The sequence below is a fragment of the Zingiber officinale genome, chromosome 8B (assembly GCF_018446385.1).
Source record: "Zingiber officinale cultivar Zhangliang chromosome 8B, Zo_v1.1, whole genome shotgun sequence".
Lineage (NCBI taxonomy): Eukaryota > Viridiplantae > Streptophyta > Magnoliopsida > Zingiberales > Zingiberaceae > Zingiber > Zingiber officinale.
This window is the reverse complement of record NC_056001.1, coordinates 27,005,792-27,032,591: the sequence shown is the minus strand read 5'-3', so window position 1 is coordinate 27,032,591 and position 26,800 is coordinate 27,005,792. Positions and strand designations below refer to the sequence as shown.

Sequence of the window (26,800 nt, the reverse complement as noted above, 5' to 3'; positions counted from 1 at the left end):
TCAGTGGTGCCGAGCGGAAGAGTTTTAAGAAACACTTAAAAGTTGGGACGAGGGAAAAATTTCTCGCTGAAATAGGAAGGAACCGAAGATTGTCTAATATGCAAGCCAAAAAAGTCATTACACAGATAATCGGGGCCGAACGGCAGGAATTCAAAAAGAAGTTAAACAGAAACGCTCCTCACACATCAAAATCAAAAAGAGCGTCGGGGATGGTGTCCATCACGCTCGCCAGGTCCTCGTCGGGGATGGTCAGCTCGGCAGGCAGATGACCTTTGGTCTTCAGATAGCCCACCGCCGCCTTAATGGCCTCCTCGAACGTGAGGGATATCTTGTCGGTAAACTTCTCTCCGAAGTCTTCTGAGCGGAGGAACGCCTTCCTCACTTCGTCCGAGCGGGCCGACTCCCCCTCTTGATATTCCTTGAGCGCGGCGTGGGCAGCGTCGCTAGCAGCTTGGAGATCCTTCAAGTCTCCATCGAATCTTTGGAGATCAGCCGAGCGGCTCTCTTTTTCGGTGGCCAGCAGAGCGTCGAGGTCCTTGATGCGTTGCTCCAGCCCCCGGATCTCCACCTTCATGTGGTCCATATCGTTGATGGCCTGTTGCTTCCGAGTGGTCGCCGTCCGGATCTCCTTGTCTCGTTGTTTAATCATTGCTTCGAGCCGAACGACCTTGCTCGCCAGATCAGCAGCTCGTTTTCGCTCGGCTTCTAGCGATTTCTTGGCCTTCTCCAGAGCGGCCGTCGACTGCCTGGCATCCCCCGCCGTTTTTTGTTTCTTCAGTTCCTCCTCCAGCTCGGCCAACCGATCGCTAATGGCGATCTGCTCCACCCAGTTCTGCTAGCAAACACGAGCAGGTTAAAAACTTCAAATATGAGAGAAAGGAAGGGGAGGGGCCATACCCCAGTAGCTGATTGAAGGTTGCTGTCGCCGAGCTGCCCGGGAGTCAACTTGGCTATACGACTCCGAGCATCTATCCAAGCTTGCGCGAGAGGACCCGTCAGGGTGATCATCTGCTCAGGAAACACCGGCCGATCGGCGGCAGCCATGTACGCCTCTGAAGGGAGGCGCAGAACGGTTTTAAGTAGATTCTGGCCGCTCGGCCCGCTCTGAGATGGCCCGCCAGCAGAAGAGGTGGGTAGCTCGCCTAAACGCCTGAGACGTCGTCGAGTCATCGAAGGGCCGGACGGCGGCACTTCCAAGCTGGCCCTCGGAGAATCCTGAGGGGTAGGGGTACTCTCGACGGAAACTGTTCCGGACAGCACCTGCGCATCTACACCCTGCTCAGGTTGCGGCTCATCAAGTGTAGAGGCAGGTGCGGATTCCGGTCGCCGGCGTTTCCGAGTGCGCAGCGGCACATCATCGGCCGAACGGCCCTCTACTTCAGCTTCACTCGCAGGTTCTGTATTGCCCATGGCCTCATCAGGAGGGGCGGGGGCGTCCGGGGCTTCTGGGACCGTTGGCGTCCCCTCACCTTCTTCGCCGGCCGGATCAGCCGGAGCAAGACTCCGTTCGGCGGCCTCCTTGCTCGTCACCGCCTCAATCCGAGCGGCCTTCAGTTTGAGCTTCTCGGTGGCTCTGGCCTTCCACATGACCTCAGCTGCAGAAGCAGAGAATAAATCAGTTAGAACAAAATAAAGGGGGAGATAGGGAAGCTTACTCATGCTACAAGGCAGATCGGCTGGTGTAGAAGACAAGCCGAATATATGCATTACTCCTGGGAGAAGCATCTTGTCAATGTGATAGCGCTGACCGACTAGCTGTTCGGCTGCGTGGAGATAGTCTGCGTCACCTCTAAACTTGCCGAGCTCCGGTTGCGCAGGCATAGCCGTCTGCCACTTGGTGCGGAAAGTGGGCCGCTCGGGAAAGCGTATGTAGAAAAAATGCTCCTTCCAGTGTTTGTTGGAGCTCGGCATATTATCGAAAAGGACGAAGCCTATCCTAGATTGGAAAACAAAGGTGCCCCACTCGGCTTGCTTGGGATAGTAGAAGTAGTGGAAGATTTTTGGGGTTAAGGGAATGCTGTTCAGTTTGAACAAAACTACCACTCCGCTCAGCAATCTAATAGAATTGGGAACTACTTGGCTGAGCGGAATGCGGAAATAGTTGCAAACTTCTAAGAAGAATTTGTGAGGAGGAAAACGTAGTCCGGCCAGGAATTGATCACGAAAGAAGACAACAGTGTCGGACGGAGGATCATTAGGCCGATCGGAAGGCGTGGCTAACACTATTTCGTGGTCGGTCGGTAGGTCATATGCTCGAGTAAGTCGCATGGCGTCTTCCTCGTCGAACCGACTTTCCATGTTCGAGTACCAAAGACCCGAAACACCGCCGGTTGACTGCGAGGTGCTGGTCATGATCGAAAGGCCAGAATGCAGGATAGAAGAAAATGGTTCAAGCGATGGGAGAAAACCGACTGACAAGGATGATTAACAGAAAGAGGAATGCGTCTGGAGCGAGAAAAAGGATCTTACAAACGCGGGAGATGATCGGAAGTTGCCGAGCGATCGTCGGAAAATCTGAGCACGAAGTCGCCGGCGAAGGGAGGAGTGACAGGAATCTGGAAACGAAGAAGACGAAATGCGGCGGAAACGGAGTCAAGGGTCTTATATCGCCGCCCGGAAACGATCTCCACCGTCCGATCCAGGTCGTCGATATCGAGGTTGTCATCGGATCGTCCGTTTCAAACGGCGGCTGTCCCATCGGAAGTGACGCAACCGCCATACTCTGACAAATGCACGGTCGCCACGTGTCAGCCGGTTACTAGCCGCATTTAATGAGCTCCTCTTACCGTGCGCAGAGCACGTGATGGGTAGTGTGGGAGAACAACGGACATCGATTCCAAGAAAATACAAGGCACGGACAAAGTATCGCCGAACGGACAGATATCGCCGCTCGGAGGAGCATCCTTATGCATGGCCGAGCGGCCTAAGGCAATGATCATTGTTCGACAGATCGGCGGTCCAGTCAGTCGGACATTGCCTCCTTCGACTAGACTCGATAGGAAGGCAAGTGATCCGGTAGTAAAAATCCGGAATCCCATAAGGAGTCAACGCTGAGGGTAGGTCAAAGGATCTAGTGGTTCGCCGGAAAAGGGCAAGCCGACCGGACTCAGAAGAAAGGGAAATCTGATAGTAAAAGGCACCCTGGTAGGGACCAGGGTTCCGACGCTCAAATAAAACAGTGCGTAAGGACCGAGCGGAAGGAAGTGCCGCCTGGACGGCGCAAAGAATCAAGCTCGTCCGGACGACGTTCATCGCCCGCTCGGCGGGCCGGGCACCCCAGTCAGACGGTGGGTAAAAGACGGGGATATCTGCTGACAGCCGTCAAGTCGTATGGCTATGCCATACTTCTAGTCTGACAACGGGTGGTCCTGCCGTCACATCAAAGAACATGCTCGACTGTGGCAGCATGGTGTCAGGTAAGCTCTCTGACAAGTGCATACCATGGTATGGGCTGCTGACACGTACGCGCCTCGGTAGACGTGCATCAGTTCCTTCTCCATCCTATATAAAGAGGCTATTACTTCGCCGAAGGTACGCGTTCTCTAAAAATTTGGCAGCCACTTTCTTCACCACTTACCTGACTTGAGCGTCGGAGGATCATCGCCGGGAACTTCCCGGCTAGACTTTTGTGCAGGATCGCTGGAGCTTCGTTCGATCAGCCGAAGGTTCACTCCAACGATTGGGAGCGTGCCGCGTGCCCAGTGTCCCTTGGTTCAGCGATTCGGACAGGATCACGTGGTTATCATAGTTTCATATTGTCTAACTGGAGTATTTATTGGTCGTTTAAGTACATACATACCTGTACCATCTTAAAAGTGTTTCTCAAATTTTTTCTCAATAGATACAACTCCGATTTTCTCTCTAATGCTCTCATTTCTAATTCTGTTCATTCTCATATGTCAATACATCCACCTTAACATCCTCATCTTTACAACTTTCATCTTCTGCTCATGTGATCAAGTCATAGTCCAACATTCAGGTCCATATAACATAGTAGGTCTAACTATGATTTTATAGAATTTTCCTTTAAGTTTTAGAGGTATTTTACGATCACATAAAACACCTAATGCTCTCTTCCATTTCAATCATCTTGCTTGTATTTTATATAAGACATTCTCTCAATCCCTCTACCATTTTGTAAAAATGATCTTAAATATCTAAACTTCTTGATTCCGAGTAACTCATCGTCTTTTATCTTAACAATCGTCTCATTATATCTAATATTGCTAAACTTAAATTTTATATATTCTGTCTTTATTCTACTAAGCCTAAAACTTTTCCCTTCTAGTATTTCTCACCAAGATTCTAGTTTAGCATTTACTCCTTCACGTATTTCATCTACCAAAATAATATCATCTGCAAACAACATATACCACGGTACTGTGTGTTGAATATGTATAGTGAGTTCGTCCATAATTAGTGTAAAAAGATAAAGATGTAGAGATGATCCTTGATATAACCCTATCGTTATTGAACATGTTTTAGTTGCTCCTCCTGAAGTTTTTACTCTAGTCATTACATCCTCATACATATCCTTACTTAGTTCAATATATATTACGTTAACACCTCGCTTTTCCAGAATTCTTCATATAATTTCTCTTAGGACTCTATCATAAGTTTTTTCTAAGTCAATGAATATCATGTGTAGATCTTGTTTTTGCTCTTGGTATTTTTTAATTAATTGTCTATGAAGATGTATAGCTTTTATTGTCGACCTTCTAGGCATGAACCCAAATTGATTTTCGATCACCGTGGTCTCCTTCCTTAATCTTTTTTTATTACTTTTTCCTAAAGTTTCATGGTATGACTCGGTAGTTTAATATACCCTTATAGTTTGCACAATTTTGAATGTCCCCCTTGTTCTTATATAAGGGAACTACAGTACTTATCCTCTATTAATCAGACATTTTTTTTTATTTTTAATATCATGTTAAATAATTTTGTAAGTTATTCAATACCTTATTTCCCTAGGCACTTCCATACCTTTATCAGAATATCATCTGGTCCAACGATTTTTCCATTGTGCATCTTATTTAAAGTTTGTTCTACTTTTGAAGTTTGAACTTTACGATAAAAATTAAAATTTCTATATTCATTTAACCTACTTAAATTATCTAAGTTAAGTTGATCATAAATCTTCATTAAAAAGTTGATGAAAATATCTCTTCCATCGCTCTTTTATTTCTCCCTCGTTTACTAATGCCCTATTACATTTATCTTTAAAACATTTATTTAGATAAGATCTCTTGTCTTCCTTTTTCTCACTTTAGTTATTCTATAAGTGTCTCTTTCTCCTTCTTATATATCTAATTCTTAACATAATTTTTCAAAAATTTCATTCTTTACTTTATTGACTACTCTCTTATCTTCTTTCTTAGTAATATAAATATATATTAAATTTTAAAAATTTAATTAATAAATATTAATTATTTTAATTAATTCCATTCAGTCTTATTTTAAAATTTTAATTCGATTAAATTAAATAAATCAATTTATTTTAATTTTTTTTATTGCCACAATTATTAAATATTAATTATTTGGACATAGACGGAGCCATCACAGCCCAATGTGAGCACCCACACTGGCCCCTGGACAAAAAAAAACAAAAAAAAACTACTAGTCAATAAAAGTATTTCACAGAAAATTTTATTAAGAGTCCTCAATATGTTCCTATTAACTGAAATAACGATGAATCTTCCACATTTCTTATTTGATCATATCAACAATAAAAAAAGAAAACAATTAAAGAGTATTAAAAGAAAATACTTGATAACTTCAATTCCTTCCCTAACTTTTTCTATAGGGTCGTTGAGAATACCAATTTGTCTTCAAGCATTATTAATTTGTAGACTTTGGTGTGAAGATTGATTTTAAAATCAAGGAGAAGACTTTAATAAAGTGATCGAACTGATTAGAATAAACTTGCTAAAACAAAAATTCAATTGTTTGCTTTACTACAAACTCCATGGCATATGTCCTTGTGTTCATTTTACAACTATTGGCAACCTAGTGCAGGGCATCAGAAATTATACATCATTAAGAAATAATAGTCATATTTTATGAGGATAATGGACATTATTTACAACTCAAGAAGCATCCTTATTTGTTATTTGGGATAATTTCCAAGGATTTTTTATTTGTTGTTTATGCTCATCTCACCCTCGAAGCATTCCTTGTTGCTTGTGAGCACTACTCACGAGCTACAAAAGCCTCGAGCTATCTTGGTACTACTATCAAGCTTGTCGTTGGAACTAGACCTAGCTAGAGAGGTACCCTCATTAATGTGTCCATCGGATGTAACCACAATTTATCTACATTGAACCAATATCCTAGCTCTAATGTATTTGGACGAGGAATATTATTTAACTTATGATTTTGTATAATCTTCAATGATATCATGTTCTCAAAATTGTCACTAGCAATGATAGGCAAACATACATTCTGAAAGTTGACTTAAAAGTTAAAATCGGATAGAAATATATTGTTATTGAAAACTTTAATTAATTTTGTCGAAAATTATTTTATTGGTTCAGTTTGTTCGATTTTTATTAGAAAGTTTGATCAGTTCGGTTAGATAAAAAAAACTTATTTTGTTCAATTTCAATTAAATCAGTTATATTTAAACCGATTGCTCAACCCTAGTCCAACTCAACGTGCACAAACTAAAAAGAGCATCAAAGAGCAATATATCAAACAAAATCTCTCTAATATTTAAGTTACACACGAGTAAAAGTAAAGAGAATGCAATGACATTAAAAAAAATAAAGAGTGCGAGATTAGGAGCTTTTTTCTAGTATATATATTTTATTATTTATAGATGTTGATAGGTGGAAGATCATACTCAAATATAGCCGAGACATACCAACATGTTGCAGTATGATCTGGGCCTACAGGAATAGATAGTATGGGGGACCATATGCAAGAACTTGTTTAAGAGCAGGTATGAGTATCAAGAGCAAGTAGAATGGAAGGTCGTGTTTAGGTAGGTTCCAAACAGCCTCAAGAACTTGAGACAGAAAGCTCGAGCATGCCAACCAACCAAGTCGGTGAAGCCGGCCTTTTGACTTGGGACGTGCTCTTCGTGCATATAAACATTTGACCTGAAATAAAGACATTTGGATATGGCTGGTTAATCCGGAGTATGATCGTCCATATGAAGGTACGAGTCACTTTGCTCATTTCAGATATATCAGTTTTAAGGTTAAATTCGTGAAAATTTAATGGATGTTAACTTTTAATATGATTTATAAATGTTATGTTTTTCTACAGAGAACAGTAATTATATTATTTTGTTATCAATTTAAGTTTGCGAGAACCAAATATTCTGTTAATTTCTAAATTGGGTGATTGGTATCAATCTCTGCTTGCATGCTGGTGATCTTCGTGCCACACTGAGATTAAAACAACTTGGATCACAGGCAATGAGTTCAAAGTTGGACAGAAGAAAATGAATAATAAACGAGAAGAGAGTTTCAGTGTATCACTAACCACTAACAAGTGCAAATCCATCACATAAAGAAACGACATAGTAATTGCCAAACAAGTGCAAATCCACTCACAGCTACGCAAGAACAATTAAATATGAAGATATTAATCGAAACTAACGTAAATTAGTTACAATAACAAGCTAATCCTCGCAATATCTCCAACATCTGTACAGTTGAATTTGAACAGTGGAGGACATAATAGATTATAAATAATGTTGTGAACATTCTGTTTTGAACAATTTTTTTTTAAACAAAAAAGAGAGGCAATTTTTATTAACCAACTTGTATTACTAGATATTTCGGCCAAAAAAGGAACAAGAACTTCTATACAAATTTTCATTTGCACTCACTAAGCAGGTCCACCAACTGTACTACACGGACAAGAATGTGATGGGCACAAAATTTAATTGAATGCCCAATTACAATGCATAACTACAAAAGCATTTTGGCTTACAATGACAGACATTTCTGTCCTGCATGCTAGAGTATTTTGATCGAGTTGGTGTGTGAAGCCTACATTTGAGAACGCAATGCGCAAATTGTGCCTGTCCCTTGATAAACTGAGCACCAAATAAGAATGAAAGAGCATAGGCAGCGTTCCTCATCCTTCACTACCTGCAAATCTATAAAATGGAGCAAATTTAGGCAAACCAAAAAAGGTATCTTTTCACATAAGAGCATAAAGTCATACAGTCAAGTCATTTAAGATCATTATATCTCTAAATATGAACTGCATTAAGCAATAATGCCACATCTTCAGTAATACCAGTTATTTAATTGATTCACGTAGCAGACAACTAAGATAAGCCAGTTTAGGTAACTCTTGATTTATGTTAATTTAAAATCATACATAGTTGTTACATGTATGCTTGAATTAACTGTACCATATGTTTTTTTTCCCCAGAATGCCGCCAAAGTAATTAACTTCATAGGATAGGCTAAGTATAGGCACTCATGGCAAATCTCCAAGTTAGCCAACAAACATTGATCAGAAAACATGCTCAAGCAAGTTTTAAAGAATCCATGGGTATCTAGAAATATGGATGGACTGGTAAAAATATATCCCCTTTCAAATGCATTCAGCATAATCTAGCAATATGGATGGACTAGTAAAAATAAATCCTATCTCGACTGATTCAGATTCCCATGCACACAATGAACCACTAACCATCTGTGAACAATCATTTCAGTGATGTGTGCAGACCTCAATAAATCATGCTTAGTGTAGTCATGGATAATCAAGTACAGTATGAATTATTCTGATAGTAATCTGACAATTCTAATGAAAAGTATCATCCGAATACCCAATTAAACTGCACTGGATTACCAACCTGGGCTGCCTGCGACTTCAACAGCTAAGAAGTAATAACAAAGCCAGATGGCAAGTCTAAGCACAATGTAGCATCCAAAATCAAATGAGCAACAAGAAAAATACCAAAGGGATGAACCAGTAGAATTTGCAAACAGCAAGAGCATGAACAGTGAACGTACTTATCGCTCAAAAATGAGTTGGCATATTACCCATGATATTTAACAAGAAAAATATTTGCACTCGCCAAACAAAAGATGCGCACCTATTTGTGTAATTAATTTCTCCAATTATTTTCTATAATTGGATAACGAAGTGTGAGTTATAAAGGAGGCATAAATTCTTAACTAAAAGAAATTCAATTACCCCACTGAGAACAAACACCATGGCTTAGTATATAATATCTGTAGCCACAACCCAAAACAGTGAGGAAGTACACTATGATTAGCTGTATTATTTGAATCTTTTACTTCTTTCACTATAACAAATATACAAGATAATCCCATTAGTATTGGCTTAGGATTATTCATCTTCAGGTATATGCTCAATCTGTTAGAACATTAATCTAAGAGGACTGAACTGCATGTCACGAGCATGAACTCCTGCATGGTGTAGTCTATTATTGACTACCCAAATTAATAGTATGGCCTACAATGTTTACCTGTACACTAGTGCTACATAAGAGTTGGAGACTGTCTTGGAAGGGATGGTCCAAGTACTAATACTCAATCACCCAGCTCCCAAATCTGAATTCCGAGAAAGCTGTTGCTCATGCTGCTGCTGAGATTGATGTTTTAGTTGTTGCTGCTGCAACTGCTGTTGCTGCTGCCACTGTCCCCCATTGATATTACCATGCACTGACATATCTCCAGATAATTGATGTGATAAACCCTGACTTGAAGAAGGTACTAAAGTGTCACTCGCCATAACAGTTTCCTGTGCTGAGCTAACCACATACCTTGTTGGATTAGGTGCATCCTCATCGTATAATGGCTCTGGATTCCACTGAGTTGATGATGAAACCACAGCAGAAGTTGAATCAGCACACTGAGCAATTGATGCACTTGTAACCACCTGAGCAACTGAATCCTGATCAGTTGATGCATGTGTCGTCCTATCAGAGTTGATGTGACGATTTTGCTGAACTGATATTCTCTGAATGCCAGGTTGAGATTGATTCAAGTAGCGATGCTGAGACTGTTGTTGTTTAACTAGAGAAACAGATGGGACAGGAGCTTGCTGAGGCATTAACATGCTATGTCTGGGTGAATTTTGAGTTGAGCCCTGATTGCTTGTATCAGAAACTGGTGATGGTTGCTTTGTAGATTGTGGAAGTGGATGAAGGTAGATATTTGCTTGATTTCCAGGTTGGTTCGAAGTTGGGTTCAGACCTGAGCTAGCAGGGAAAAAACCTTGGCTTTGTTGCAAGATGTTTTTATCAGAAAGTTGATTCTTTGAAGCTGTTGAAAAGCCACTTACTTGAGAGGAATCCGCTGATAAGTTATGGTTAATTAACATGCCTCCTCTGCCTAGCCCTTTCATAAGTTTGGCCTGCTGTTGTGAGGGTTGTCTTTGCTGTTGTTGTTGTTGTTGTTGTCTTGGCTGATTTTGTTGAAGCTGTTGCCTTTGCCTTTGGTTTATCTGATTTGACATTCCAGATGATGGGTTCCTTGATATGTTTTGCTGTTTCTGTTGACCTTGTGAAGAGACTGGAAGCACAGGAGAAGATGACGGTGACTGAGATTGGACTTGCGCATTAGTTTGAGTAGGCGGTACTACATTTGGTCCAGAGATGTGACGTTGCAGTTGAGGTATCATCCGTTGATGCAGTTGCCTTTCTTTCGCAGCTCGCATGGCATATGCCTGTTGATGAGAGCTTGAATGGTTTGTGCCTTGGATGTGAGGGTGAGAGTTACCAAGTATGTGGGGTTGTTGCTGCATCATTTGATGAGGTTGTTGGTGTTGCTGAACTGGAAATGTTTGAGCTGATGCAGGAACTGTCGTTGCATTAGGGAAGGAGGCACTAATACCATTGAAAGGAGATACAGGCTGCCCATTTGTCTGTGAGGATTGCATCTGCATTTCTTGCATCATCATCTGTCTGTGTTCATCAGGACTTTGACCGGGCTACACAAAAGAAAATAGTAATAATCAGGCTAATCACCATCAATCAATAAATAAATGAATCTCTACAAAAAAAAGGTTAATGATATTCCTGAAACATATTTTCTACATATATTGAGATGCCAAATTTGTTCATTATCTTGGTGGACTAGTTATTCAGTGTTTTGCACACTTATTATCCTTGTACAGTAAAGGAAATGGTTCAAATTAAAAAGTTGTAAGATGAATCTGAGTAATGATGACACGTAAAACATTGCAACTCATTCTTGAGCTAGCAAAAACCAAGTCATCCCTTAATTCACAAATTAATAGATAGTCCCATGACGTGCATTCCAATCCAGTTTGTTTAACCAAATTCCTTTAACATTTAAAGATAGTACAACAAATATGCTTCAAGTTGTATCTTCACATACACTGCTTTATAGCCTTGATCATTTTCTTCGCTTGTTGAAAAAAAACCACAAAAAAAAATCTGTATCAACCCTACACAATTATGCATCAATTTTATATAATCTCATTATTATTTTATATAATACTATTTGTTTTATTTCTTTTTCTTACTTTATATGCAGATCTAAATGAACATAGATAAGTAAAGGCTATTACAATGTACTGTTATGTTCAATCCAACCGTGGCCAATTGAAATGCTGCATCTTTTAGATTAATACTAGACGCCAAGAAATGAGAGAAAGAAAGGAAGAGGGAGAATAAGAAGAGGAAGGTTAGATAAAGAAACATAAAGGCAGTGTAAGCAGTGCTCCACGTGTCATCTAGGGCTCAACCTTCCTGAGCAACAAAGGATACCCAAAAATTTAAAAGTGAAGGACATTGAGAGTTCCTTGGTTCAGTTTTGCCTTTATAAAGATTCATGAAGAATTATCTAATTTGCAAGTTAGAATATGAAGTACTGCAATTTTGTGGGCTCAAGTGTAGCATTATCTTGAATGTATTTCAATGAAACACAGACCATGACGATCTGTATGGCAACCAGATGCAAAACTGTGAAATTTCCATTAATTTTTTTATAAAATGAAGATATGCATAAATAAACAAGTGATAATACGGTGGTGTTTAATAATCAGCATGATTGCAACAACAACAACAACCAAGCCTTATCCCACTAGATGGAATCGGCTATATGGATCCTTCTACGCCATTGCGCATTATCCCCTACTAGATCATCATCTATATTTAAATAAATTGTATCTTATTTTATTGTTGCTAACTAAGTTTTTTTTTGTCTTCCTTTTCCTCATTTGATATGTGTATTTGTCATAATTTCACATCGTTTAACTGGGACATTTATTGACCGTCTAAATACTTATTCCTACAATATTAAACACGTCTCTCGGAGTTTTCCCTCAATAAATGTAACTCCGCCTATGACTAATTACCCTGCCATGGCCGGTCCTAAGCCCGGATAATGGAGGAGGGCTGCGTTAAGTTGCCATCCAACAATAAAATATGGCAATCTGCATGATTGCAGCATAATTAAAAACCTAAATTTGATGATGTTCAATAATCCACATGATTAAGCATAATTAGAAACCTAAATTTAATAACAATGATCACTAATGGAAATAATGGAACAGGAAATAACTTGTTGAATGTACACACTCAAATCAAAATTTAAACCAAAAAATTGTGTTATGTCTACTAAAAGAGTAATCATAAAACCTGTTTGTCCTTTTTCTTATTTTTCTTTTTTGCTTTGTTTCCTGTGAGAAAACAGAAGCCTTTTCAGAAATAATAAGTCATGTCCGATAGAAATATGAATTTAAAATGATGAACAGAATAACTATAAGGTCAACACAGAAAGACATTATATTTGTCTGGAGATTGCCATTCATATTGGAAAACAGTTATTTTTGTCAAATAAGTCTTTGAAAGGGTGTGAGCAACCGACAGTGTAGAAATGCAAGTTGTACTAAAACTCTATCTGAGATAAATGAGAAAGCCAAAATCGATATTCTAACCCGTATCATTTGCAAGGGATCCCGTGGCCGCATCGTTGAGTTTCCTTGGCTAGATACAGCACTTGGATGAACATTGACTGGGTTTTGAATTCCATGTGAACCACTTGAAACCATGTTTCCACTCGTGACCATGTTCAACATGGCAGGGGAACTTATTCCTTGAAATGTTGGCCTTGGCATTGGAATTCCTCTCCCAGACATCAGCCCCATACCACCAGGAACAGGCAACATTCGAACACCACGGTCAGCTCCCATTGGTAAAGTCCCAGGTAACACATTCGGTTGCTGATGATTTCTTCCTGGAATCATTTGGCTATATTGCTGCATTCTTTGTGGATCATCAACAGAAACTGCAGATGGTCTTGGCACACCAAACCTCTGGGGTTCCCTATAGCAACACATACAATACGATAAGAGCCAGAAGTACAGATGAATGCACATAAAATTCAAAAGAGTTCACCATAAGCACGAAAACAATTATAATTCTCATTACCTAGAAGAGGGATTCAACGGACCAGATGTTAAAGGTAAGCTACTACTTAGGACAAGACCAGTAGACCCTTGTAACATTGTAGAACTCGATGTGGCAAGGGCAGAAGTAACAGGACCCTGATGGCTTGGGACTGCTAAGCTACCAGTGTGAGGCCCCTGATATGCAAGTGAATAGACATCTGGGCTTGAAGACATTGATTCACAGAAATCAAGTGGCCTATACAAAAAAATAAATAAATAAATAAAAATAAAAAAGAGATCTAAGAAATGATTAAGCAAGCAAATATCCAGATAAAAAAACTGAATAGCATCTAAGTAAAAAATGACAACCATAAAGGCAGATAAAGAAATTAGCTTACGTCAAGATCCCTCCATTCCAGTTGTTTGGGCATACTTGGGAAAGAGCAACTACATGAGAACTATGAGCTGTTGTAATTTGTTTTGGTTCCTGATTACCAATCTTCAAACAAAAACATAATATTTAGAAAGAATGCTTTTGCAAAGTAATAGCTATTGAGAAGAAAAACACAAAATTGGAGAGTTTGCTATCAGCTTTTATAAATACAAAAAATCAGAAAGAACACTTTAAACAGAAAATCATCACCACTTTTACAAACCAAGTTGCAATAACTTGGGAGAATACAAAGGAAATCTCAGAACATAACAAGTTAAAAAGGGAAACAACTATCAAAGTTATTGATACAAAAATTAAAATGTGATGAATCAATATAAGGACCTGGCGACTACAGGAAGAAAGCTTCTGCCTATGTGAAATAATCTTCTCAAAATGTGTCTTCAATATATCCTCTTCCCTTGGTCCCTGAAGACGCTGAAACAATTGCCGTGCACTTCCCTGATACACATTGCAAAAATTAATAATGTACTATCTGGGGGAAACAGAAACATATGAAAGGATAAGCAACCAAAAGCTTGCCTTTGGAATGCCTGGCAGAGTGGATGGATAAGGTTGTGATGAGCCAGAATCTTCTGCAGAATCAGCTCCATCACCTGCACTTTTGTCCATCAAAAATTTGTGTCGTTCTTTGCATTCTTTGGGTTTCCGGAATATACACTGATACATAAAAGCAGGAGTTTCATCAATACAATGAATACGGTGGGCAGATTAAATATTCCTAATGAAAAAATTTTCACCAAGTAAAATGAATTAACCAAACAAAGTGCAGAAAGGTGTTCTTAAGAAATCGACCATACTAATTTACAAGAAGAGCAACATATGGCTCAAGCTACCACAAAGTGGCAGATTGCGGAACTCATTGCAGTAAGAAAAAATATGCATACACCATTAAAAGGTAATCATGCAAGAAATAAATAGAACAAATGGAAAGTTTCATGGGAAATATATATATAAAGTCTGGTTCTTGGTTAGGAAGAACTTAAAGCAATACCAGCAAATAAGCACAGAAATAATAACTGTAATAGCAAGATTATAGGCCCATGAAAGTTATTCCGAGCAAAGGACATAATTAATGACTCCACCTTGAACTGGAGCGTGCTGTTCATTGCATCACTGACTAGCTCCCAATTTGGACCCAAATCATGGACAAGGACAACAAGTGCCTGTAATGGGCATGGCATTAGGTACAGTTCAAGAACAAGGAAAAACATTGTTACAAGTAGAAATGACAATTCAAATAAACAAATAGCAACCTGATCCTCAAAATTTGACCATGGACTTCCAGGTCCAGATTGTCCAGCAGCCATCTGCCTCATGGAAACAGTTAATTTTTCAGTAACAACAAAATGCTGATGTCAGGATAAATATGAATATGCACATAGCACTACCAGACTTATAGATTTATTGTTCCACAAAGAACTTCATATTAGAAAATTAGATACCCAAGGAAACAATTTCAAAGAACTGATGAAACCAAAGATAGCTAATGAGCTTCCAAAAACAACTTATATATAATAAAAGTACTCAGAGTTCCCTATAGATCTAGCTATACTATATTTCAAGTAGAGCTTGCTAAAAAGTTCAAAAAAAGAAAATATTGTACCTTTAATGTGGTACACTTTCTGGCACGATCCCTGCTAGCTATGATTTTGAGAAGCTTATTTGAGTTGGACATATTACTCATCTGGGAAGCTACCGGTGAAGGCAATGACCCAGCAAAAGGGATAAGGCCATCAGGAGATCCCTCAATCATTTGCTTCAATACTTTGGGCTTCTTGGCAGCATGTTGCCCAAAAACTATTGTAATCATGAAATAGTAAATATCTTATTTACATTCCAAAATTTTAAATATTCAGTTTAAGGAAATAAAAAGGAACTACCTGTGTTTACATTTGAATCAAAATTTTGAGATTCCATTCTCCTTTTAGAATTCTGTAATAAACATGAAGCATAGACAATTAGTGTAAAAATGCACTACAACCATGCAATGACTCGATGGAAAACAAGAGGCTCAGTAACATTTTTTGGATGCTAGGGAATAGGAATAATTTCAAGGATCCTCCTATAAGCTACATATTTAGGCAAAAAAACGAAAAAGAAAAAGAAAAAGAAAAAAAAGGGTGGGAAAAAACATGGGACTCCATAATGGAACATTCTTGGAGATGGCAAAATTAATATGGATCTCATGTAATGGTCCTTCAATTTTCATTAGACCGCATCATGTAAAGCATACCGCAAAACATATTCCCAACACACCTGTTCACGCTGAATTGTAGAGTCAGTTTGCAACCTTTGCTCATATGACGACCGAATTGAACCATGCTATAATAGATATGAGTAAGCGCTGTTACAACCAGAAATACATATAAAATGGTAAGGAACAAAAAAGATTTTACCTTTTCAGGAAGAACCAAAAGACCAGGTTCACCCATATTTAGCGAATTCTTATATCCTAAATGCTTCGGTTTCTTCTTCTTTTTCTTAGATTTTGATGAAATTTCACCATCAAATGGCAACTGCCTGTCAAAGTCTGCAATAGTTTCAACTCCCATGTTTTTCCTGGCCATAGGTCCACCATGTAATGAACTCTGATCATCTAGGAAAGAACTTGTGTCTTCACTTGATGCATCAGTTTTACTAGTCATTTGCAATGGCACAAGAGCTCCAGAAGGATAAGGACTGACAAATCGCTGTCTACTAGCTGTCCTCACACGTTTTGTTGGAAATGAACCCACATGAAAGGTACTTGAATTTCTTTTCCCGGTCGATATAAAAGGTTGATTTCCCGATTTGCGTTCTGAGCAAGGTTCATAAGAAAAATAAGCACCATCTCCATTATGTCTCATGGCACTGGATTTTTGCCTCGTATGCTTTCTGTTCTTGTGAGCAAGCCTTGATGACAGGCCACCTTCAAATTTTACAGGCAGAAGATAAGTGCCAGTTTCACCTTCCTCTTCTTCATATGCATCCTCTCCATGTTCACCTATATCGAAATACAATGACAGTAAGGGTTTCTTCACCATAATATCAAAATTGCAATGCTTGAAAGTAATAATGGTCACCTGCAATTGAATTACAAAGAGATGTCTCACACTCTTCCTGATGCACAGAATTAGCAAGTTGCTAGGAAAGATCAAGTAAAATATTTGTGTTAGTCAAATATTTCTGAAGTTTGATGACGGTGAGATAAAAGAAAATTGTTAGTGATCTTGTTAGCCAAGCCTCACAGCATACTTAAGTTAAAACTATGCAAGTTATGAGCATTCACATAATAAACTGGTGAAAATGATTTTAACCAGCTATAGTTATCCATTTGAGAAATTAAACTTCAGAAACAAATATTTCTGAAAAAGATTGTCAGGATACAAGCACTAGAGGATGTTTTTATTGCTAGTGTCAACAAGTATTGTTCTCCAAGAAAATTGAAATGGCTGCAAACAGCTTGCTTCATTTTATAAGTTTCGGTAACAAACTAACATAAAGGAACAAGGATTTACTTTGTAATGCATCCATTGGGTTTCCATGGCTTCTCTGTATGCTTGCATCGCACCGTGAGGAACTTCATAGAAAAAAAATTCCTACAAAAGCAAACCAGTGGCAGTATGAGATGAAATCAAATGCAAGGTTCCCAAATTGAACTACATATTGAGAATCCATGAATTTTGGAATAGTTAATCATAAATACTGTTAAAATTTTGTAAAATAGGTTCCAAAGTTTCTACATAACAGTTTATATATATATATATATATATAAGAATGATATAAGTAATGTAGCATGGAGATCATCACACAAACAAAACAATAGAGTTTCAAATCTCACCCTGTTCAAAAAATTAGAAATTAGTTTCTATTACACTATCTAAATTTGAATTCAAATGGACAATGGGACATTTGATCCTTAATTACTTCCAACAATAGTATACTCATAGTACACTTCACCTTCATCATCAATTCAGAGTCAATAGGATTAATGCAACTTAAGAGATGAATAGGAGAAAAAAGTAGCACAACATGAAGAGAGGAAGGGGAAGATGAAGGAGGCATCAATCTGCAATACTTCTTCTAAGCCACCGTCAACTACATTCTCACTCAAGTCTTGATCTGGCAAGACTTATGTTTCTTTTCAGACTGTGTCAAGTGTTCAATTTTTCCTCATATCATCTTTGAGTCTCCATACTAAAAGGTTTCTCCTACATAAGACTTCTAACAATTTGACTCTCAACTCTCCATTTTTATTGTTGTACCATGTAATAGAAAATTCATCTTTCCTTTTTTATATATGGTTTCAGGTGGAATGAATTTATTATGATGGGTTGAACTTAATTCTGATTGAGTTTTCTTTCTTGTCTAGAATCATACTAAAAATGGATTCATGAGACATTTTCCAATTCACATACGACATGTATTGTTACATGTATGAATGATATCTTACAATAAGAGTTATACATTATATGATTCTTACAACTATGACGATATGTGATAAAACATGAGGCAGAATGTCTGCAAGAATACTACCACTCAAAGAAGTACCACGGATATGAAGCAGTTTCTAAGATCAAACTGCAAAATGCCATAAGAAATTATGCTATGTATAGTAGGAAGTAATTTAATCCATACTTCAAAAAGTTTGCCTTCTGAAGGTATTACCAAAATGCCTGGACCATTTTGGCAGTCAGGAGTTGTAGGTGCTTCTACCAAGGTAGAGTGACATGATGTGTCGCCATTATGTTTCAGGAACCTAACTGCATAATCCATGACAGAATCTTGAACCTACTCCAAAAAAAAAAACAAAAAGAAAACATATCATACATCTATACGAATAACACCACAATGCTTTATAAGTCTACAAGAATGCAACAGAATGATACTTAACAGAGGATAGATAGTATCATACAGCTAATGATGCTACTTTAGCAAGACAAAAGCAGCATGCTTAACAAGATGGCATTTTGTTTCTACCAACTTATCATGGTAGTTTGATAGTTAATTGGAGAACAATACAAGTTCGTTAATGAGATCTGTAGTGCATGTAAAGTAACACTGGTTAGAGCACCTAGGAATTCATCTAAGCATTCTTTTAAGATGGATTGAAATCTTAATCCGTGCTGGATATTTATCATTCCACTGTGAAATCGTGATGCAGAACAGCTCTGGAATATCAAAGAGTCAACAACAATAACAGAAAACCTTCTTCCTCATGATTCCTCATTCTGATTTGATGGCAGTGACCAAATCAACTATAGCGAGTGAGGTTGCGAGCAATCCTCCTTGCGATCTGCCAAAAGTGAGCAAGAACGTCGAGCGATTACTCCCTTTGGCAACAATGAGTGATTCTCTCACGGTTCTACAACTTTGGTGATGCGAGTGATTCGTCCTTCAAGTGATTCACGATCCTTCCTCCTTTTAGGTTCTCCAATGCAGTGACAAGGTAAGCTTCTTCCTTATTTTTCTCCTCGGTATATGTCTGCACTGGTAAAACAGACCTGCACTATTTCATTCCAACCAAGGACTAAAAGCCTGGCTAGGAACAAAATTTAAACCTTATTTTTTGAGTAGCAAAACAACAGAGATTACTCCACAATGACCCAGAAGACCAAGATTCAAGTTATGAAAAAACTCCTTCGAAATTGCTGTTGATTGGTGGCTTGAATCCTCCAAGATTCAAGCCATCATCAGACCAACGAATTTATCAAAAATAAAAAATAAAATTGACTTTTTAAGTTTATATCCTATTATTATCTTAAATGATTGAAAAATCTATATAACAAAATAATAAGTATTTCCCTCATTCTTTCCTTCCAGGGAAACGGTGGAACAAAAGACATAATGAGTATTCCCCTTTCCTTCCTAGGAAAGGTGCAAAGATTCCATCTTTGCTGCAATCCTCCCAGGAAGCACAAATGAGAACAATTTCTTCCACCTCTCCCTTGATACTTCTTTCCATTCACTCATTTCTTTTCCTTTGTACTTTCTCTCCTTTATAGGAAACACGTCAATGAAGATATTAATTATTATTAATCTGTAGAAAGTATCACAGAATAACCATCGAAATGTTATTATTCTAAAATTTGATTGTGGTAATTCAATTATTAGCACTAGAAAAATTCCAGCATGGAACCATTCATTTTACTATGGAAATGTTGAATTTGATAAGGTTGAGAAGTCTGATTCTATAATTTTAGGCTCTTAACAACAATAGCAATTTGAACTTACAGAAATGGTCCAAAATAAATCTCTAGATATGAAAGAATGGAGAATTGGATGAAAAACAATGGAAATCATATTAACATGGAGTGTTTTAACCAGCCCCACTATTGTAGAGACATAAACATGAACCATATAATAATACATTGTACTAAAAGTCAAACCTGCTCTCTCTTCACTTTAGCCTCGTTGGCATCTGATGCCCTAATACTATCTGATTTGAACTCTTTTCCATTAGTTGTCTTGTCATTACAAATAAGCTTAGCTGTATGCCAAAAATTGATAACAGACTTAGCCAAACTTCTAGCAGTACTTTTTTGCTTGCACATTAAGTTTTCCTGTCTGAACTTCGCTTGACCACAAGAAGCAATTAATCTAGAAATTCGAGAAGCAACTGTAGTCTTCCATAATCGCTCCTGTTTAAAATTAGTTTAAGTAACGTTGAAACAAACCATTAAGACACTGTAACAAAATGATGACAAAGAATCCCGCTCTAGATGTACCTGCATAAAATCATTTGCCATCCATGCCATTTCTTCAAGCACAAAATCCCAGTGACATTTATGATGCTTCTCAAGATACATACTACTAACGGATAGTTCTCCAGCCTTTTTAAGCCTTGCCTGTAGAACAAAATTTATTGGATCTTTCTAGTTGAATAATCACATGAATTTGGCATGCACCATGACGACATATGCATTATACCTCTATTAATTGTGCTTCTTTTAGTATAGCATCTTCATGTGCCTTTTTTTGATCTGCAGTGGAAGTTTGAAGGACAGTGATCAACAAGGAGCCTTTGTTGTTGTGGATGACCTTTGCATATTCAGAAGCAGAGGAAAGTAACAAGCATGTACCTGCTTTTTGAATAGAACTTGGTTGACTTAAAGAATTATCCACTTTTATTTCTGACTCACATATGATTTCATCATTCAGTTTCTCAGGTTCTGAGTTGGTAGCAGGAGTGACTTCACTTACAATCACAGTTTTACCATCAGAAACACTATCTTTCATCCAGACAACTAAGTCACTAAGGTCTTGATGAAGTGGCCTAGATTTGTTATTAGCATTAATGGAGGCATCAGAATTGAATGCCTCGTTGTTTTCTTTCAAAGTGCTGGTATCTAGCAGAGACTGTTCAGCGGTTATCTGCTCCCTAACATCTCCACCTGATCTACCATTTGTGGACCTTAGCATCAAGGACTGATCATCATCAGGATGTTCACTGTTAACAGCACCATTTGCATTAGTATTTTTGTCCCTAGTATCTGAATGTAAGTTTTTGCTAGTTGGGCCTTCAGCAAAATTCTTAATTTTTATATCATCCTCATTGAAACTGGGCTTAGTTTCATCATATCCATTGAGTTTTCCAACATCACACGAGTCCTTAGAGTCCAATGGGGTAGAAGGCAAACTAACTGGAAGAAGACCATCCTTTCCTATAATAGCAAAAGACTGAGAGGAGGTTTCTTTAAAAGCTTTTTCAGGAATAGATGAATGTTTAATACAGGAGTCACCTAACTGCCTAATTTCAGTAATCTTGATTTCTTTCACTTCCTCAGGCATTTCGTCTACAGTCATGTTAGTGCTTGTGTTATTATTCTTCTCCATATCTAAAGGGATATCCACTTGATCATCTGCCACTAAAACATTAATAATGCAATTTTGATTTTCTTCCTTTGCGCTTGAAATGGATGAGAAAGAACTATCTTGGGCTTTTATATCCTTAGGAGTAGGCGCATTCGACGATGCAACAGAAGCTTTGTTGCCATGACGGGAAGCAGAATCAGTCAAACTTAGATTACCAGAATCACGAGTTGTTCTCGATCTATTACGCCGTGCATATGCTTGTCCATTAGCCCCAGGGCGAAAGATAACAGAGTCATCTGTTTCTTTCATATTGTGATTTACACCAACTTGAGATGATTGTTCCAACAGAGCAACACTACCTCTTTTACCTCTATGTTTCGCATATCTCTCTCCATGAACTTTGATGTTTTCCCATTTAAAAAGCAACAAATTATCTCCAATATTAGTTTCACGACTCATGGAACCACCAGGTTTCCCACTGCTTTCAACTGAATCTCCATGTGGTGAAGCATCCAATGTGAAGCTACCTTTAGCTTCACTGTCAAGCAAAACCAGGGGGGAAAAGAAGGAAGATAGCTCAATAATAGAACTGTAAGTGATTATTGCTATAAAACCATCTTATGTACATTGACTGAGGAACAAAACCTGGTTACATATGGCTCAGCATGTTGATCTGTAAAAGAAGTAGATTGTACACTGGCAGAAGCTCCATGACCAAATTTAAAATCCAAGGGATTTCCACCCTACAACAACCAAAAGTAGACAACCAAATAAGGAAAATGCTGAAACGATCAGCATGACAGCTCAATAAGAATTAAGACATTAATCTGCAAATACTTTCTCAAGAAATTCCAGCTCCCTTCTTCGCGCTTCCTGAATCTCAAATTCGTGTCTGTAGTTAAGAGATGAGTACATTTAATTCAAAGCAATTACAAATTCTATAAGCCGAAACAATTTTATCAGCGAAAACCTACTGTAGCTCAGCCTGAGCCCTCTCAATTTCTGCACGACCTGGTGAGAGTTTGGTGTCTACACCAAATGCACACTCTACAACGCCTCCCATGGGCTGTTCTTTAAGCTACTGGAAGAGAAAACACTGGGCTATGCCCATACTTGTATTTGATGCTAAATCATCACTAAACCAATTGTTCAATCTCTGGTCTACACATTTCTACTCCTGCAAACTAAAAGAATATTACAGGCAGCAACTATCATAAATATAACGGGAAAATAAACAATGTGTAAGCCCATTTCCACATCCAAAAGGTAAAAATAAAAAATATAGTTGAGGATCAATGAAGATTTTTTAGTTTCTTAGATGATTAACATATACTTGTAGCCTTCTGTATGGGTAGAGTGAGGTTAAACATGCATCTATACTGTTTCTATCTGGAATTATTTCTGAAAATGCTAGCCAAAAGTTAAAAGTTATAAGGTACATCCCTAAACATAAAATATAGCATTAGACAAGGCATGGTAGATGGAAAAAATGGATTCCTTAACCCCAAATCCCTTTTCTGGAGACCCTGCAATACATTTATCTAATTAATTTACAGCATTTTGATACACAAAGAAGTAGCTCCAATATGCTAGTTGGCTCAATTATGATTTTTGTACCTTTAAGTCCTCAATACAAAACATAAGTAGTAACCCAATACAAGAGCAATGAAGCTGCTTCACAAAATAGTATTTTAGCCAAGCTCCAGCAGCAATTTCAAAGAAGCCAACAAAATGATAAATTAAAATTTAAGGTGTGTAAAGAAATACTTTGATGCACAATGAAACTTTGTTTCAGATTTCATGCGAATATTAAACAACTATATGATTATTGAGTATAAAACAAAAAATAGTCTCATTATGAAGATGATATAATATTAAAATTTAAGATCTATATACTCTTCTACTAATCAGAATTTTTAATTTCTGTTTGTTTGTTCAAGTGCTTTTTTTTTCTTTTCCAAACTTACAGTGCTATTGCAACCCAAATGGTCACAATAAAGGGCAGTAATCAGCCAAAAAGGAGAGAGAGAGAGAGATGCATTTGAATAAAACAGTTAGTTCTTGACAAGAAATGAGACTGCAACAAATTAGGAGAGGAAGTGTTCCAGGATGAGATTTTACCACAGGATAAGAATTGAAGATAAAATTCACAGAAACTTCTGAAAAGGTCTACTGCTAAAACAAGCAAAAAAAAAGCATTAACATCTTATCCAGCAAAAAGAAAACAATAGGATAGTGATCCTGTATTGAGTCTTCTTCAGACAACTGAGGAACAAAACCAATATTCCCTAGCCTGTGGGAATATTTTGGTTACATTTACACATTACAAAACTAAGACACATTGGCCCAAACTGGTATTGGAGAATCACCTAGACATTAGCTGATGATGGAAGTGGTGAATGCAAAAGTTTAGTAAATTTAGAAGTACAATAAGTGTTCTTGTTCTTGACTATTCTTTCTTCTCATATGTGGCTAATGGCTGGTCATGTTCGTAATTTGATTATCAATATGGTACTAGTAAGTTAATTCAATTACATTAACTAGAACTCATAAATGAGGTCACATCTGTATCTGGAGGATCTTTCTAAACCGGGATATCAGAATCCAACCTCAAGCATATCTTGGTTAGCCAAGGTCTAACCCTGGAACACTAATTACACCAGCTAATTTATCCGTGCAGTTCTCAGTTACAACTTCTGGGGACAAGATGGACAACAAGTAGCCACCAGGCAGTTTGGACTCCCATTTCTTACGCAAACCCTTGGGATTAGAATTTTTTCAGTCAGATGTAACAAACCAACCAAATCAACAATGGAGATCCATCTAATTCAACTCCATGATAGATAATTATATCGTTGGTCATCAGCATCTGTGTTGTCACCTTTATTTTGTTTGTAAATGGATTAAAGAGGTTTCTTACACGAATTAGGTGTGTATGGCCACTTCACATCATGTCCATACCAAACTACTCTATATATGCTCCATCAGAAGTCCTTAGAAATGCAAATTTCTATTTTTATCCCCAGCCTTATATAAATTAGACAAGGGACAAGATACCAACAGAACCCACTCTCTATGGACACTCTTGATTGACAGGTTCACCCTCCATAGTCTTAACACGCTATTAATTCCACTTTCCACATTCAGAGTGTTCTCCTCCAGAGGCTGAACCCAATAGAAAATTGACTCCAAGCATCATTATAAAGAGAGCCTTCACCACTCAATTTCCTATCTTGTTCCTTGTTTCATCAATGTCGTGTTTAGTTGTTTTTCTATTCTTCAAAACTTTAATCTTTGTACAATTCCATTTTAGTGGACAAACCATGTCAAGTCTATCTAAGACGAATTTCACAAGCATTATGTAGCATACTTCACCATGAAATGTATCAAGAGAAACTATCATCTTGCTCATAGGGCTTTAAGCAGTTATTTGTGGATAAATGAGAACAAAAATTAAGGTAGTAGAAATAGCAGAGAACAAACAAAATGATGGAGAAAGACCACACGGAACAATTTCTGGAAGCAACAAGAAAATTAACATCGATGAACTTATTCCTACCCTATGCATCCTCTCGAAGCAAAACAAAATCGATGGAATGCATAGATACACCTTTATGATTAAGGTTATATAAGCAACATTGGTATTCCTAAAGCAATTTGCTCAAGACGGGTAGTAGACCGCATTGAGATCTCATTCTAACAAGTGATTGCACACGTGCAATGACTAGTAGCAGCATTGAATACACGAGAAATAACTGACGATATACTAAACCAATGCTAAAGAGAACAATTCAGAGCTTAGAACTGCAAGACCATATCATTTGCATTCAGAAAAACGAAGCAGGACTGAGAAGTAGGACCTTTGCAGGAAAATTTAAGAGCTGGAAGTCGTTTTCCGCGCCAGGATCACTTCAATTCAATCGAAAGGAATGGCCCAAACCAGCGTGGCAGGCAAAGGTCGTGCTCCCTTGCTGAAGGGAGGGAACAAAACAGCGTTCTCTGACGTCGGCCGGAGCACGGAACTTAAATAGTAAAATGTAGAAGAATCAGAAAGAGGTAATTGGGGAAGAATGAGCTCGCCTGAGGACTAAGGAGGCGGATGGATGGCTAGGCTAGGGTTAGGGCTCGACGTGCGAATGAATGGAAGAAAGCGCCAACAGGGATCGAGTTGAATGCCAAGATTTTGCACAGCCGGAGGCCGAGAATCCGAGGAGATCGCGGGAGGGGAGAACAGTTAGGTTCCTCGGAATCGAGGCTTACTAGGGTTCGTGATCGAAGACGAGAGCAGAGGAGGGAGGAGAAGGTCGCGAAGGGGAAGATGGGACAAGGAGATGTAAGAGCCCCAGAGGTGGTCTGGTCGAATCCAACCAGCTTGGCGCCATGGACAGAGCCCGACGCCGCACTCGAACGGAACGCAAACTAACGGGTCCGGATTTAGAGGATCCACTTACTCGATCTGGAGTCTGGAGACAGGAATCAGGAATCTGGAATCTGCATGTCCCGTAGATCCAATTAGATATCTCTCTGACGAAGACTAATAATGCGTACTCGTAGATGCAGTCCTACTCCTATCTGATCATCTTGAATCACAACGAGATTTGAATCTCAGAATTGGATAAGTCCTTTCCGATTTACATAGATTGTGAAATCGAACTGTCTATTTTAAAAATAAGCAGATTATAAGATTTAAATATCTAATAAGAAAATAATAATAATGTTCATCCCTCTCAAACAGATTAATTAATTCTTGGCACGTACAATAAATATAGAGCATATTATGTGAGTTTTGAGACTATAAGTGGCATCGGCGCTGGCGCCGGTGCTGGGAGGTAGTGGCCGACGGCGAACGGTGGACTGCTACGGTGGTGGCCGGCGAGCGGCTACTACGGGCAGTTGCGACGGCTGCTGACTACGACGGCTAGTGGCGGCTAGCAACGACTGGTTACAATTGCTATCAAAGATTGTGATGTACCAATTAATATCGGAAATAAATTAAGAATATATTTAACATTTAAATTTTAGTCAATATTAAATTTGGAATATAATCCAGATTGATTATATGGTGTTTGTCTTATAAATCATATTATAAAATTTTATTATTTTTTATAATTTAAATTACATTCAATTATAGTAAGTGCATTAAATTATAACAATTTATTATTTTTATAATTCAAATTACATTAAATCATAGTAAGTGCATTA

The 26,800-nt window shown here is 38.2% G+C and overlaps 1 protein-coding gene across 6 annotated transcripts; it reads right to left on the bottom strand.

Annotated features, from left to right (window-relative positions):
* Window positions 1-7,754: 7,754 nt before the first annotated feature.
* On the bottom strand, window positions 7,755-25,947 carry LOC122015065 (chromatin modification-related protein EAF1 B-like). 6 transcript variants are annotated; one of them, XM_042571723.1, is made up of 24 exons: window positions 25,459-25,944; window positions 22,573-22,782; window positions 22,436-22,490; window positions 22,244-22,341; window positions 20,866-22,136; window positions 20,714-20,766; window positions 20,512-20,631; window positions 20,173-20,424; window positions 18,422-18,574; window positions 17,302-17,382; window positions 16,867-16,927; window positions 16,201-16,787; window positions 16,061-16,126; window positions 15,685-15,736; window positions 15,408-15,601; window positions 15,058-15,111; window positions 14,887-14,967; window positions 14,324-14,461; window positions 14,126-14,242; window positions 13,749-13,849; window positions 13,391-13,606; window positions 12,898-13,285; window positions 9,458-10,923; window positions 7,755-8,110 (listed from the first exon to the last, which is right to left on the bottom strand). In XM_042571723.1, exons 2-23 carry the CDS (start codon window positions 22,659-22,661, stop codon window positions 9,526-9,528), a joined length of 5,625 nt encoding a protein of 1,874 aa, XP_042427657.1. In that variant the 5' UTR covers window positions 22,662-22,782; window positions 25,459-25,944; the 3' UTR covers window positions 7,755-8,110; window positions 9,458-9,525. The 6 variants fall into 6 exon arrangements, with proteins under 6 accessions (XP_042427657.1, XP_042427656.1, XP_042427658.1 ...); XM_042571722.1 differs by having other exon boundaries at window positions 22,573-22,775; XM_042571724.1 differs by having other exon boundaries at window positions 18,452-18,574; window positions 22,573-22,775.
* Between the last annotated feature and the right edge of the window lie 853 nt (window positions 25,948-26,800).

What these genes read in the sequence shown, in the direction of transcription:
- LOC122015065 (XM_042571720.1), bottom strand. Translation starts at nt 22,661, where the DNA reads ATGGGAGGCGTTGTAGAGTGTGCATTTGGTGTAGACACCAAACTCTCA. An exon ending in GCTGAGCCATATGTAACCAG is followed by an intron (nt 22,137 to 22,243) that starts GTTTTGTTCCTC and finishes TTTGCTTGACAG; the next exon opens with TGAAGCTAAAGGTAGCTTCA. An exon ending in CAGAAGGCAAACTTTTTGAA is followed by an intron (nt 17,383 to 18,421) that starts GTATGGATTAAA and finishes TTGCTTTTGTAG; the next exon opens with GAATTTTTTTTCTATGAAGT.